General features: G+C 38.7%; 1 protein-coding gene across 1 annotated transcript in view; it reads right to left on the reverse strand.

Moving 5' to 3' along the window:
• Positions 1 to 13,806, reverse strand: part of SLC35F1 (solute carrier family 35 member F1) — a 262,855-nt gene that overhangs the window by 103,240 nt on the left and 145,809 nt on the right. Inside the window, exon 2 of the mRNA XM_067294793.1 lies at positions 7,295 to 7,470. Within this exon, the coding sequence (XP_067150894.1) occupies positions 7,295 to 7,470 (176 nt within the window). The remainder of the gene's footprint in view (positions 1 to 7,294; positions 7,471 to 13,806) is intronic.

Below are 13,806 nucleotides of genomic sequence, written 5' to 3' on the forward strand. Positions count from 1 at the left end.
CTACTTTCTCTAGGATTAATAGAAAAATACGCATTTTGTGATATGGGATGCGTGCTGTGGGTTTGGACAGCGGGTGTCTAACCTAAAAATCAGGAGCACAGAACTGACAAAAACAATAAAAAGAAAGGGCTGAGGTTTCCTGTGTGGCTTTACTTGCCAACACATTCTCATTATGTCCGGGGCCAGGATTCCTTCCTGTAAGTGTTTATTTGTAACTTGCTAAACAGCTGGCAAAGCAAAGTGCACCTGATGAAAATGAGAATTGACTAAGCCCTGAGATGCCTGGTCCCTTGTGTGGGTGTAAAGCAGGCAGCAGGGCCAAAGCACGAAGGCCTGCGTGTATTGGTTAGTGTAACAAGGAGAGCTGACAAGGAAAAACCTGGAGCGTTAAAAGAATCTCAGCCTTTCCACCAGGAGAAGTAAAGCAAAACAAAACAAAAGACAAAAAGGTCGAGTCTATTGGTTTTTTACCCTAGCTCCTTACCAACAATGTGGTCTATTGTTTTTTACCCTGTCCTCTTACAGCACTGTGGAATAAATCATACTCTATTGAAATTGCATCTGTTTCTGTATTATGGCTGAAGAACGTAAGATGATATCTTTGCACTGGGAAGGGAAATTCTGTGGTTTTGGGAAACTGTTTAAAAAAAATAGGATCCCAAGGACCTCTGAAAACTATATGAACAGGAGAAGTTTAACACCTCATTGAATTGTAGCCATCTACAGAACTGAAAAATAAATGTTCATACAGTAGAGAGGATCAGCATTCAGCATTTTATAGCAGGAAATTTTGAAAAAAAACAATTGAAAATAGAGGGAAAATTCAAGCACAAAGTGATTAAGTAAATGTGGCTGACTAGTAAACTGGGTCTAGTCATACAGTTTTTTCTGTTTAGATTGCCATGGTGTCCACTGTGTGGTGGGCAAATCCTGACACATAACGAGTCATAATTCTTGCTCCCGTGAGCATGCTATTCAAACCAGCAAGTTTGCATGTGACAAAAGAAATATATGCAATTTTAACTGTGTGTAAAGAGTCAGAATTTTAGTTTAATTTCTCATAAAGTACAGAATTCCTTCTGAATATGGAAAGGGCTTTTCAAGTTGGAGACAAAAGGCCTGCCTGGCCGACCATTTTCATAATAAACACATCCTGCACACTTTGGCATCCATAACTACAAGCCCAGAGTAATTAGAAGTGCACTGGTGACTGCAAAGCCTTACATGGGGGCGAACCTGCAGTGCTGCTACAAACATACCAAGGACCAGAACGCCATTATTTTTCACTTGCCCCAAGCAACGCTCACTGCGACTTTTCATTTTACAGCACAGGGTCAGACTGGCCCGTGCACTGGGAGGACCCGAAGGAGCTTGGCCAGCTGGATAGGAATTCGCCCTGCAGGTCCCCCCGCTTCAAGGGTGACGCTGCCTCTTTGAGAGGTCCACAGTGTGCTCCTGCGGGCTGGGTCATGGCCTCGCTGGCACGCGGCCCTCGGGGACCATGCACTGCTTGAATCGCCAGCAGAGAGGAGCAGAAGGCAACACTTCTGCTCTCCTACAGCTGCGGAGGTTTTGTTTGACACTGGAAGCATCGACAAGCCCCTTGTTCTACAGCTGAGACATGACCATATTCAGGAAGCTGAATGATGAGGAAATACATCTTTTTTAATCAAGATCACCCCCCATCATCAGAAGTGAACATATTTCTGAAGCCTTCTCATGGAAAATGCTAATGGGATCGATATGTTTCCAGTAGACATTCCATCTCAATGGTGCAGCACATATCGCCCAAAGTACAGTACATTTAATGTACTTTGATCATCTTAAATCATGTATTCCCAAGATATGTTGTTATGAGTGGGCTAGAAAAAGAGGTGTTAATACTGAAGAAATTCTGCTATGTCTACTGAAGTTAATTGCCTAATGCTAGCTTTTGAGTTAATATAGCATTGCTAGTGGAAGTAAATTGAGTAAAAAGAGCCATGTGTCCTTTCAATCATTCAATAAATAGCTGACACCCACTGCAGTAAAACAGACCAACTCCTATGAAGCGCTCTACTTTCTTTCAAGCAGCCTGTTTCAGTCTTTTGGGGGAAGTAGGAAGGAGGTTAAGGTCGGTTGTTTTTCATATATCTAAATGGGGATGCATATTTGAATAGGAGGTATGTTGGGGATTTACATACGATTGAAATACTTAGGTCATAAGCCAATCCAAGACAGAAATTCATAAAAATTAACATTCCAGTGACATGACTTCAGTTCTTAATAGTCTCATAGGACTCTGTAGCTGACTCTGGGGCACAGACCAGATCTCATTATATGTCAGATCTAAGACATTACAGTTACTCTAGGGAAAACCATATTTCCATTGACATATGCTATAACCTCATCACTTAGCCTAGAAGCAGAATTAATCCAGACATACACAGATTCTGAACTAGCAAATTATTGCCAGCTTTCAGTAATGGTGGGCTGAAAATATTCAGTAACCTGTTGCACTAAAATTAAAGGAACAACTTGAAGTGTGAAGTGCTACTCAGTCAGAATTTGGCCCTTAAGGCTTTACGTTCCCCTTCTGTTCAAAATACATGCCTACTGTTCTCTCATTCCTTGTTTTCCAAAATAACAAAAATTAGCAATTTCACATTTTTTCTTTTTTTTAATGATGTCTAGTAGATGTGTTGTTTTCATTTGTAGCATATGTGAGGTGGCTTTTAGAAGTGATTTATTTTTGGTTGCAAGCTGCTGATGCCTTCACCCGTGTTGACTGTTAGTAATTAGCACCTTCTGGTCCACTGTGGACAATTTCCCACTTGCTGCTTTTTAACGTGCTAAAACTCATCTCCACCAGCTCTACGTCCCCTAGTTCCATTTCCCTGTCAGGAGGATTGCTAAGGCTTTTCTTTTCCTCAATTAGTAATAATCTGCAACCCAAAGGAATATCTGCAAGTGTCTTGACAGGATTTTGTTAAGCTGGATCCTCTGCCGATGAGGGGACTGAGCTGCGATAATATGCGTTAGAGCCTTCCTCTCAAGTCAGAGGTGTTACCATGGACAAAAATAGGTTTTGGCTGTGAAAACAACAGGCACGAAAGTAAGTCACCTCAAGAAAGAAATGAGGATTTCCTTATTACCTATTAAATTTTTGGCAATCAGCTAGATGAAACATAATGAAACATAATGATATCTGTCTTATAATGATATCAATGTCTTATAATGTTGCATTAGTGACATTAATTTTTATAGTATGGTTTTCCTGCAAAAAAAGCCCCTAAAGAATTCTATTCAGACCCCGGCACTTCAATATTGGCGCATTTATGAGCATTTGACTGGAAGCTATAGCAGGTACGTATTTGTGGGTAAGTAAGTGTCTACTGGCATTTGTGCATGCCTGAGTGTGTGCATTCCTAGCAGGGAAGAACCACAGCACTCACTTCTTAATGAAAATAAAATGCTGAACTTCAACATACATATAAAAGAAATATTAAGCTGAGCACAAAAATATCAAGTATAACAGAGAGAGTTTTCTAGTTACCAGACCCATCATTTAACACAAACAGTCAGAATTCAGCCAACAGAAAAGGTAGTTGGATTTTGCTTCAGGAAAATCTCAGTTTGGCCAAATCCTTTCCCTTTTCATGACCACTACCTGAATAGTATCCATGTTGTATGGCTCATCAGAAAATCTCATAAGAACAGATCTCCTTGTGACATTTCTGTCATTGCTCATTTCTGGTCATGAGAACAAATTGCAATAATGATGAAAAGTCATGGGAACGTCACAGCTTAAAACTGTTGAGCCCACTTTTACTGCATTCAGAGTGTTCCCCATCTTCACCTACAGCACATGCTGGCTTTTTTTTTTTTTTTTCCTAAGGGAATGTAGCTTAAAGGTACTCAGAGATTGCAGCTCCTGCAGGACTTGTCTATGTCCTACACTGCCTGATCCCATGAGGATGAACTGCAAGGCGTTAGTCCTAATCTTTGCACTCACTAAAGGGCTGTGATAAAATTATCTGGGAAAAAACATTCATGATCCAAAATAAAAAAAATGTAGTGGAAGCTGTTGATGTCCATGGACTAACTTCGGTTGCTAGAAGCTGGGCATTCACTGCTGATGGCTTTGGTCAGAGGAGCTCAGTAATCACGAGCTTTAATCATCAGCCCCTGATGATTTTCAGAACTCAGTGCAAATTTCACCTTTTCAGTATCACTCAGGGAGCTTATTCTGGGCAAGAAGATGAACACTGAGAGAAGGCTAAGTCAAAGGGGAGGCAGAGTAAAACAAAATCAGGAAGAAGCCTCTAAAGAAAGAGGAGTTCCTGATGTCCCAGGAAATTAGTTTTCAGTCCTACAGTGAATTAAGTTCTTTTGGCCACCTCAAGTGACTCCTTCTATGCTGGCACGTTTCTGCAAAACCCCAGAGATTAACAAAGCAAGCAAAGAAAAAGACAAAGGGATGCAGTCATTTTTGACTGCCAGCCAACTTAGGATGGTCTGATTTCTGACAGAGAAAGACGGTAATTTAAAGAATCTGAAATCTTGCCTACAGAGTAGGAGAATCACACTTGAAAAAAAGCCTTCTGATGTTTCCGGTGCTCAGAACAGAATCAGCCCCTATAAAATTAATATAATTACTATGCGATCTCCATCTGTTAACGAAGCCAAATGATTAGAGCTGCTAGAAAAACTGCCTTAGTGGAACAAACACAGATAATGAATTTAAATAAATACACAAGCAAAAAGACAATGTCAAGCTCAATCACTTGGCAATATTAAAAGTTGAGTAAATGAATTGGCTGTGTGTTGCCGTATCATTCAGCAGCAATGTTATGGTGAGCGCCTGGATCATGGCTTTCTTTGCCTCTGTAGCCAATTTTGTTCCAGATTTTCTTGGACCCTATGCCAAAACTATCTATCTCTTTTTGACAGCTCCTTTCCAGATTATTCCACTGGTACCCTTTATGTTTTTCTATAGTTGTTCATATGCTCTGTAGGCCTGTTTAAACACCTTCCCCAACCATTCTTGCATGCCCAGAAAATAATTTTCACGTTTCCCTAACACTTTCCCAGTTTGCTTCACAAACCTGCTTTACTGAAACAACAGATAGTTCAAATAAACTCCCTTTAGTCCTCCACTACATTTTTAACAGAGATAGAAATTATTTATAAAAATATTGTATAATTTTAACAAATATTTTTATATGTGTAAAACAAGCGCTTGATAGAGTTTTTGGAAATCAGTATATATCAGGTGTCATAACAGTATTCTAAACAACCCCCTGCAATGCACAGCAGTATTACAGGCTATACACCCCTTCAGCAGCTAGCATTTTCAAAAAAGTAATCTATTTAAAAGTCACAGGGACTTAGCTTCCAAAATGGGCCTGTTTAGCCTGGAAAAGAGAAGGCTGAGAGGAGATCTTATCAACGTGTACAAGTATCTGAAGGGAGGGTGTCGAGAGGATGGGACCAGACTCTTTTCAGTGGTGCCCAGCGACAGGACGCGAGGCAACGGGCACAAACTGAAACACAGACAGTTCCATCTGAACATGAGGAAATACTTTTTCACTGTGAGGGTGACAGAGCACTGGAACAGGTTGCCCAGAGAGGTGGTGGAGTCTCCTTCTCTGGAGATATTCAAAACGTGCCTGGATGCAATCCTGTGCAATGTGCTCTAGGTGACCCTGCTTGAGCAGGGGGGTTGGACTAGATGATCTCCAGAGGTCCCTTCCAACCCCAACCATTCTGTGATTCTGTGTGAAAATATCTAAATCAGTCTTGAAAAGGACATTTCTGGGATAGAACCTGTGAACAGCTAGGCAATCTTAACACTCAGAAGAATTATTTTTAACCATAGCTCTCCAGAAAGATGCTACTAATACACATTTTAAACCTTTTGTGGAGAAAGCATTTGGTGATGCTTCCCCCTACACAAACTGAAACATCAAGACAGTGAAACACTGCCTGATCAATCTTTCCATATATGAGAGTTGACATTTCCTCAGCAAATCGGCCTTCATCAGTTCTGAAAAATGTCAATGGAGAGCATGTTTTACAAACTTAAGTTGAATACGTTTAAGCACTTTGTGCTGGAGCACAGCAGTACATTTTTAAATGTTCATTTTCTAATGGAAATGAAGTACTTACTATTTTCGGAGCACTATCATATTTTAGAGTATTGTATCACAGTACTGTACTAAGAGTGAAGAACTTAAGCTTCATGGTTGTTTCCAAATCATGAGAAGATATAAGGTCAAGGAAGATCTCAAAATATTTGCTTCTATATGAAAATGTGAAGCCTCCAGTATGCTGATAAATGTACCATGGCCTAAAAAATTTGTTTATTCATTTCATCCTTAGAGCTCTCCCTTCTTTATGTCAGAAGAGGGTAAGCAGGTAAGGGTATGATATTTTTGCTCTTTTATTTTGCTTCTAATCCAAGTGTTCAGTAAAGGTGAATAAATAAAATGATTATGCAAAAATGAGTGGGTGAGAAATGTACTAAAACACATTCATGTCCCACACCTCATCTAGGCATGAAATCTCAGAGAAGGGAGGGATGGGCAGGAAAGTCATAAAAAACTATGTAATAGTTTTAAGTAATAGTAATAGTAAAAAACTATGTAATAGTCACGCACGAAGTGTGCGTGAGTACATTTCTCACTTTGGAGGCCAGATCGCTTACAAAGGCCTTGTCCCATAACAGAGACAGGGCCGCAGAGCTGCTCTGTTCACGAGCATCTCGGGGAGACCACAGAATCCAGAATCCCCTACCTACATCTCCTAGGGATTTTTTTCTCTTTCTTTTCTTTTGCTAATAATAGGTGACTCTGCCTCGAGCAGCAACTAGAACTAGCTACCTCTTCTTTGCTTGCATCTAAGTTCTCCTTAACCTATGTAAGATGTAAGGCATACTAACATTTCCCAGCAGGACATGCTGTCAGATATAAAACTAACCCTGACTGTGTGTCTGTGGAACCAGAGAGGCAGGTGTTAAGAAGAGCATTCGCATAAGAATAGCTAGAAAGTGAATAGTATTGATATATCTTTTTGTTTTTATGCAGCATCACCATCCTTGCTATCTACTAATTTATTCCTTGCTAGTGAAGATTTATTTTTTTCAGTTCATCCAGTATGTATTATTTGTTAATATAAATATGTTACAAATGTTATTAGCATATGTACCTAAACGACAGTCAAGTATAACTCAGTTGTTGCTGTTCCAGAAAAGCCTTATCCTAGCTGACTGTTTTCTCCACAACAGTTAGGTGTTTCAGAGAAAGTCACTCACCTTGTCTGACAGCTAGCGTTGTTGTGTAGACCAAGAATAGGAGGATATAATTGAGGAAGCTCTGAAAAACAGGTGTGTTGGCATGGAAATCTTCTGACAAATACTTGCTCGTCAGGCCAATGCCACAGATAAGGAGGGAGAGTACCTGGCCAAGAGCCACAGACAGCAAGAGGTCCCTAAAAAGAATGAGAAAAATACAGACATAAAACATTCAGCCTCTTCACCAACCAGATATGCTCATCCTCCTGCAAGAAGCATGTTTGAAAGTGTTACAACACAGGAAGAAACATGATGCTTCAATCAGTGAAGTACTTGCTGGATGTTGCTGATGTAACTTTTATATTATTTCTGCTCTTATCACTGACTTAAACATTGCCCAAACACAGCATAGATAGTAAATATTTACCATTTAATTTCACATGTACACAGGATAAACATGACCAAAATACAGCACTGTTTTCTTCCAGTGTCTTCACTAATATAAAGACCCAGGAGTATCATTCAGATAAAGGCAGAGCTATAGCTGTTCCAGAACTTAGGAGCCACAGAGAAAAATCGGAGAAAGGATTTTATCATGTTTTGCCATCAATGTGAATTTACTGTATATTCCTTTCTTTCTTTTCCATTTCATTGTATAAAGTGTTCTTTCCATCTGCTGTGCAAGCGTGTGCATCTTCTTTCATCTTTGTCATTGCTTACTTTCCCTTCTGTTTTGTGCGGGGGAGCGTCCACTTTTTTCATTACTGTCTTCCTCTGCTTTTTGAAAATGTATTTTCCAGTTTGGTGTCTTGTATTAGTCTGTATTTCTTGACTCTTCCTCTGCATTTCCCTGTTACCAGGCTCCCCATTCCCTCTCCCCACAGCTATCTGATACTTGCTTCTTTGTTGCATGTTCTCTATCATTTTCTCCTCTTTACTCAAGGAACTGTTAAATCCGAAAGCCCACTCTTTTACAGCCTATATCCTTTTTATATCATTTCTTCAGTCTTCTCAGTGATATCCTTTTCCTTTCCAAGTGTCTTTGTCTCTTTTCTTCTTTCCTCAGAACTTTATTATCTCTTAACTGCACAGTTCAATTCAGCCCAAACCACCTTGCTTTCTTCAGTTTTTGTCATAGGATATTCTGTCTCCATTGCACAGAGGTTTATATATATATAAATTTTATATATATATATATACACACACACATATACACACACTTATTTATATATGTGTATAGATATTTAATTACCTATTATATATACTTATTTATATATGTATATATATATATACATACTTAATTACCCTTAAGAGTTTTCCCACATCCACTATTTTGTCAGTACTGTCACGCTGATCAAGTCTGTTTCATAGCTGCACCCTTCTTGCAAAAGCACAAAAATGCAAAAATACAGCATGTTGGCGTGGAACAGGAGCAAGAAGAACTACTGCAAGGAAACGCAAAAGGACATTAGAGGGGGACATATAGTCCCAGCCCTGCCGGCTGCCACTGTCACTGCCACCCGCCCCAGAAAGAGGGGCTGCAAGTCCCTGAGGGAACCCAGGAAAGAGACAGGAAGATGGGAGAGGAGCATGTTACACACAGGTCTCACTACAGCCCTGGTACAAAGAAAAAGGTATTAAACAATCTTATGGAAGGAGGGGAGCACTCTGTTCAGCTGTAAAAATATTTTGCACGTGTTTTCCTCTCCCAGACAGAAAAAAAAAAAATTGCTCCAAGGCTGCTTTGCTTTCCCTGACTGATTTCTCTGACCCTGGCTGTGACTATTCAGCTGCGAGGAGGATCTGTGCTACAGCAGCAAGTTTCCTAGTAAACTCAAGTGTCAAATTTGTTTCTCTTTTTCTCATAAACAATCTTCCCACTAATGTGTCTCAGTGTCATGGCATGATTCAAACAAACAGACACTGGAAAGCACAGGAGCCTGGGTAGTTATATTCATATAACATACCTCGCTGGCAATCAGTCTGACACAGAGTAAGAGAACAAACTTTATTGGGCTGAATCTTGTGTTTTGATGGAAAACTGCTGCATAAGTAGAAACTCAGATTCAGCAACCACTGCCTCAACTTTTACATTGCTCACTCCAATGCAAAACAACCGTGTGAAATAAACACACTCAACAGAGATGACATCTAAGACTAGGAAGCGAAGGCTGCCAAAGCTACGGAGCCTCAATTCCTGCCACCATCTGCAATGCTAGTGATGGGAAACAGGAAACTGGAACAGTGTCTGTGATTTAAATCCACAGAATAAGCTTATAAACTTGTATACTTTTATCCTTTATCATGTTGAATGCTGTTTTTTATGTCTTTGAGGTGCAATGAAGGTTCATGCAGCACTGTCCTCATCTGTAGTTTCTGTAGTTTTATTCATTAATAAATTAATGTTTGCAAATCTGTATCCCTAAATGCTTTGCTGCTTTACACAGGATACAGGTAGTTATTAGCCTTTCTCTATGCCTCAGATAAGACCATTAGCAAACGTTACATTACTTCCATTGTGGTATTGCATCTGTTCTAGAAAGAAGTATCTTGGATCCTACTTTGATTTACAGAAAGCTAAATATAGCCTCACTTAATCACTCATGAAAGGATTTTGTCAATAATATGTTCCTTGCTCCACATGGCAATCAGCTGTTGGACATCACTAATCATACCATTTTTTTTCTTCTGGTGGGAAGTTTGATGAGGCCTTATAAACTGCAGAACTTTTTATCACAGTTCTCTATATTTAGATATGTCACCAGGCCTAACCAGACAGTCCTGACACTCGTATTAAAAATCCAACCAAACAAAAAATAAAAAGACCAGTTAATTTTTTTCAGGGCTTTATATGATAACCATAGCCCTCTTCGGAGTACATTTTGATTCTGTCCCTGTCATTTTGCAATTTATAAATCAGGTATTTTTTCAATGGTTGATTCTTTATCAAGTCATTCGCCCAAATTTACAAGTGACAGTTCTCCTACAGAAAACATGCAGCTGTTTGCAGACCTACTTATAGCTTGTCCTCAGCTTTTATATTTTACATTTCATAAAAATACAAACAAGAAATTGGATATTTTGCTGGTGTCTTCAAGGTAATTCATATTTTGTGGTGTTCTCTGCAGTTTTGTGTGGGCAAGTGTTCTCTTTTCCAAAGCAGTGGTTTAGAATAGCTTTGCATATCTTCTATTAATTAAAAAATATGTCAAAAATTCCACTCACTATTGTATTACTGAAATTCCCAAAGAAGACAAAAGACAATTAAGAGTTCAGTAAAAGAAGACATGGACAAGAATCAAGACTATGAACCTGAACCTCTCCAAGACTTCAGAAAAACTCTGGATGCTGATCAGAATATAATCTCTGTAGATCAAGAGAGCCTTTATGTAAAAATTGTCTTTTGAACAGTAAAAGAATGTAAAAAATATTGAAAACTATTTTGTGGAAGACCAGTGCAAGTAGTTTTTACACACACTTCGATATTTTTTCTTACTTGTGTAAGAAAAATTAGATTTCAGAATCGAACTGTTGTGTTCCTCCTCCAGCCAGAACTTAGTTGAACATTTCACAGATTATATATGACATAGAAAAAATACATCTTTTTTTATTCTCTATTTTTATTTATTATTGTTTTTATTTTCTTATCTCTTTAGTGTGAAGTATAAGTAGTATAAGTTAGATGTTTAAGCAGAACTAATTCAAAGTCCATGAAGTACTCATACTTTAAGCAAGGATGATCCATTTTCTACAGTGACCCATTTTCTACAGTCTTATTCCTAAGGGGGACAGAAGATTTGGTATGTTCCTCTTCCCTCATCACTGTAGGCTGCAACTAGCACTAACCACTACCACTACTTTCCTTTAGACAAGGGAAAAAGCAAGCACTTAGTGCTAACATCTCAAGCACTCACTAGGCAGTATCTTTTCTAAATATCATCATACTGTTGAAATGTGCAACACAGCTCCTAAGTGCAACACTTTCCGTGTTGGTTTTCAAACCCTCCACCACACAAAGACTGGCACAAAGAGGATGACTTCTTCCCCCAGCCTTTGGCCTACGACACCAGTTTCAGCAGTACATCCGTTCACTGAGGAAGTGACATTCATTTATACTTTGAAAGAAAAGGAGTATGGTTTGAGGGCCTTCAAACAGAACAACAAAAAGAATCTCACTACAAAAAGCTTCACAGAAGTGAGGCTTTTTGCCTTTTAGAGTGCAATTTCTCATTAGTTGTGTGTTATTTTATTTCTCTACTTGTACCCAATTTATAGCAAAATAAAGCAAATCTTCAAAAATTCTGTTTTCCCCCACTAGGATCAACAATGTCTCCTCAAGCCAAGTTAAAACAGGGGAAGACTTTCAGCTTATCTCTGAACTTTGATCTTCTCATGAACTCATGATGTTCATTTGGTAATACAGAGCAAGACATTCTTCTCTTGGAAAATACCAGTTTAAGACTGTGTCCTTGAATTTTTTCCTGGCATTTGAAATATAATCCTGTATTGAAAACAATCATTAAATTCATTTCAGTCTAGGCACTCTTGCTAGTTAATCTGTCCAACACTTGCTATTGAGTTGGATGTGTATTTTGAAGTAGGAAGTAGAAGGTCAGAATTAGTCCTAGACCTCCAGGTGTCACACTGCTAGGCATCTGTCATGGGAGTTTCATGATACGCTAACAGAGATTAAACAATACTTCTTTACAGCCTCTTTAGAAACCCTGTCAGACAATAAAGCCTCAACTTCACATTGGGAGCCATTTAATTCTGTTTAAACATTTGGGCTGGTAGATGCTATGCATCATTTTTACTTGCTCCTCCAGGCATATGGAAATTTCTGTTAGTTGTTTTTCTCCTTGTTTATCAGCCACGGTAACATCACAAACTTCTGAAGGCAGATATTCTCATTTCAAAAAACTCTAAAGCTAGTGCTTGGTTCCTAGCACATACATGCTGGCATGACAAAAAATACTAGATAGATAACCTCACGTTCTCCTGCAATTATTTTTCATGAGGTTAGAACATCTAGCTCTGACTATTAGTCCATTTCCATCTCCTCCCCAAAATATTAAAACATAATTTACAGCACCAAATCAATGCAGTGCAACATTCAGAATGGGCCACACCATCACAGCTGCCACATGCTGGATGAATCAGTGACTTACAAAGGGTGGCTAAGTGATTTAAACATTCAGGGCTGTTTTATTCTGACACTAAATCCTATTTTAAAGCACTTTCCATGTCAGTTTTCTTTTAACTTCATTGCTTTCCCTCCTCTCTTTTGTACTTTACTTGGTCCCTTTCCACTGAAAGGTCCCCACTGCATCAGTTAAAGAGTACTTTAGAGGGTAAAAAACAGAGGCTACTGGTACTTTTAATCTCTAGCATGAGGCGTGTTAATCTTCCAGCATGCCACAGACTCCAGTAGTCAGGAGATTAGCAGTCTATTTCCTGATTTGAGGTTTCACAAGATGAACACATCTGTAAAGGCTGTTCTGTAGCACTGTTAACAGGCCTGCAGGCAGAACTACGCTTTCTCCGGGATGATAATGACTGCTATACATAGTTATCTTTCAAAATGTTCCAAGTGTGTCTTTAAAAAAGAAAAAAACAGATACACTTCATTTAGAGACTGATTACTGTTATGCCTTAGCTAAGTTGATGATGTTTGTCACTGCACTATGATTTTGCCAAGCTTCTTCACTTGAGTATGTTTTAATGTATTTATATAAAAGCGTAAGAAAAAATAAACAAGTCTTAAAAAAAAAACAGTCTTAAAAACTGTACTTTTATTCAAAGTGAGCTGAAGTTATTTCCCTATGAGAATTATTTATTTAAATGCCTAAAGGTGGATGTGGAATCTTATCTTAAATACCTATCAATAAAAATGTTGATACATACTACTATAGGAAAAGCACACGTGAAAAACTCCATGTCAAAAACATGAAATGTAGTTGCTTCTACCATGGATGAGTTTTTAAGTTCCAACATCCCATCACATTTAAATAGCTACTTAATGAGGACATGAATGTTACTCCCATAATTTACTGGGTGCACTTGATGCACATGGGCAGCTTGTGAAAGAATAAATTAACAAGACTTGCTAAAACCTTTTTCAGGACAACCAACAGAGCTCTCATTGAAAGCTAAAGCTGCAGGTTTTCTAATAGGTCTTAAACATATGAAAACCTCCTAATTGTCCTGCATTGCTTTGAAATTGATTGTACCTAGAGAAAGAGATTATGTGCTAATTTTGCACAAAAACTCAGTGTTTCTTATTTTCCCACTACTCTGATATGTCTGCTACAGAGGGAAGAAATTCTACAAGTTGGCACATGCAAACCTTCCCTCCTCTCTGCCTCTCTTAGTAAGGTAAGGATAGCAGCAAGTATCTTCAGTTAATATATTAAAGCACCTGCATCACGCTTTAGAGCAATTTACATAAGTGATCACAACATTCTATAATAAAATGTTCATAGCACTAAAGAGCAAGCAAGTTCCCCCACATACATACCGATAATAACACAGCC

This window comes from Apteryx mantelli, chromosome 3, assembly GCF_036417845.1.
Source record: "Apteryx mantelli isolate bAptMan1 chromosome 3, bAptMan1.hap1, whole genome shotgun sequence".
NCBI classification, from domain to species: Eukaryota; Metazoa; Chordata; class Aves; order Apterygiformes; family Apterygidae; genus Apteryx; species Apteryx mantelli.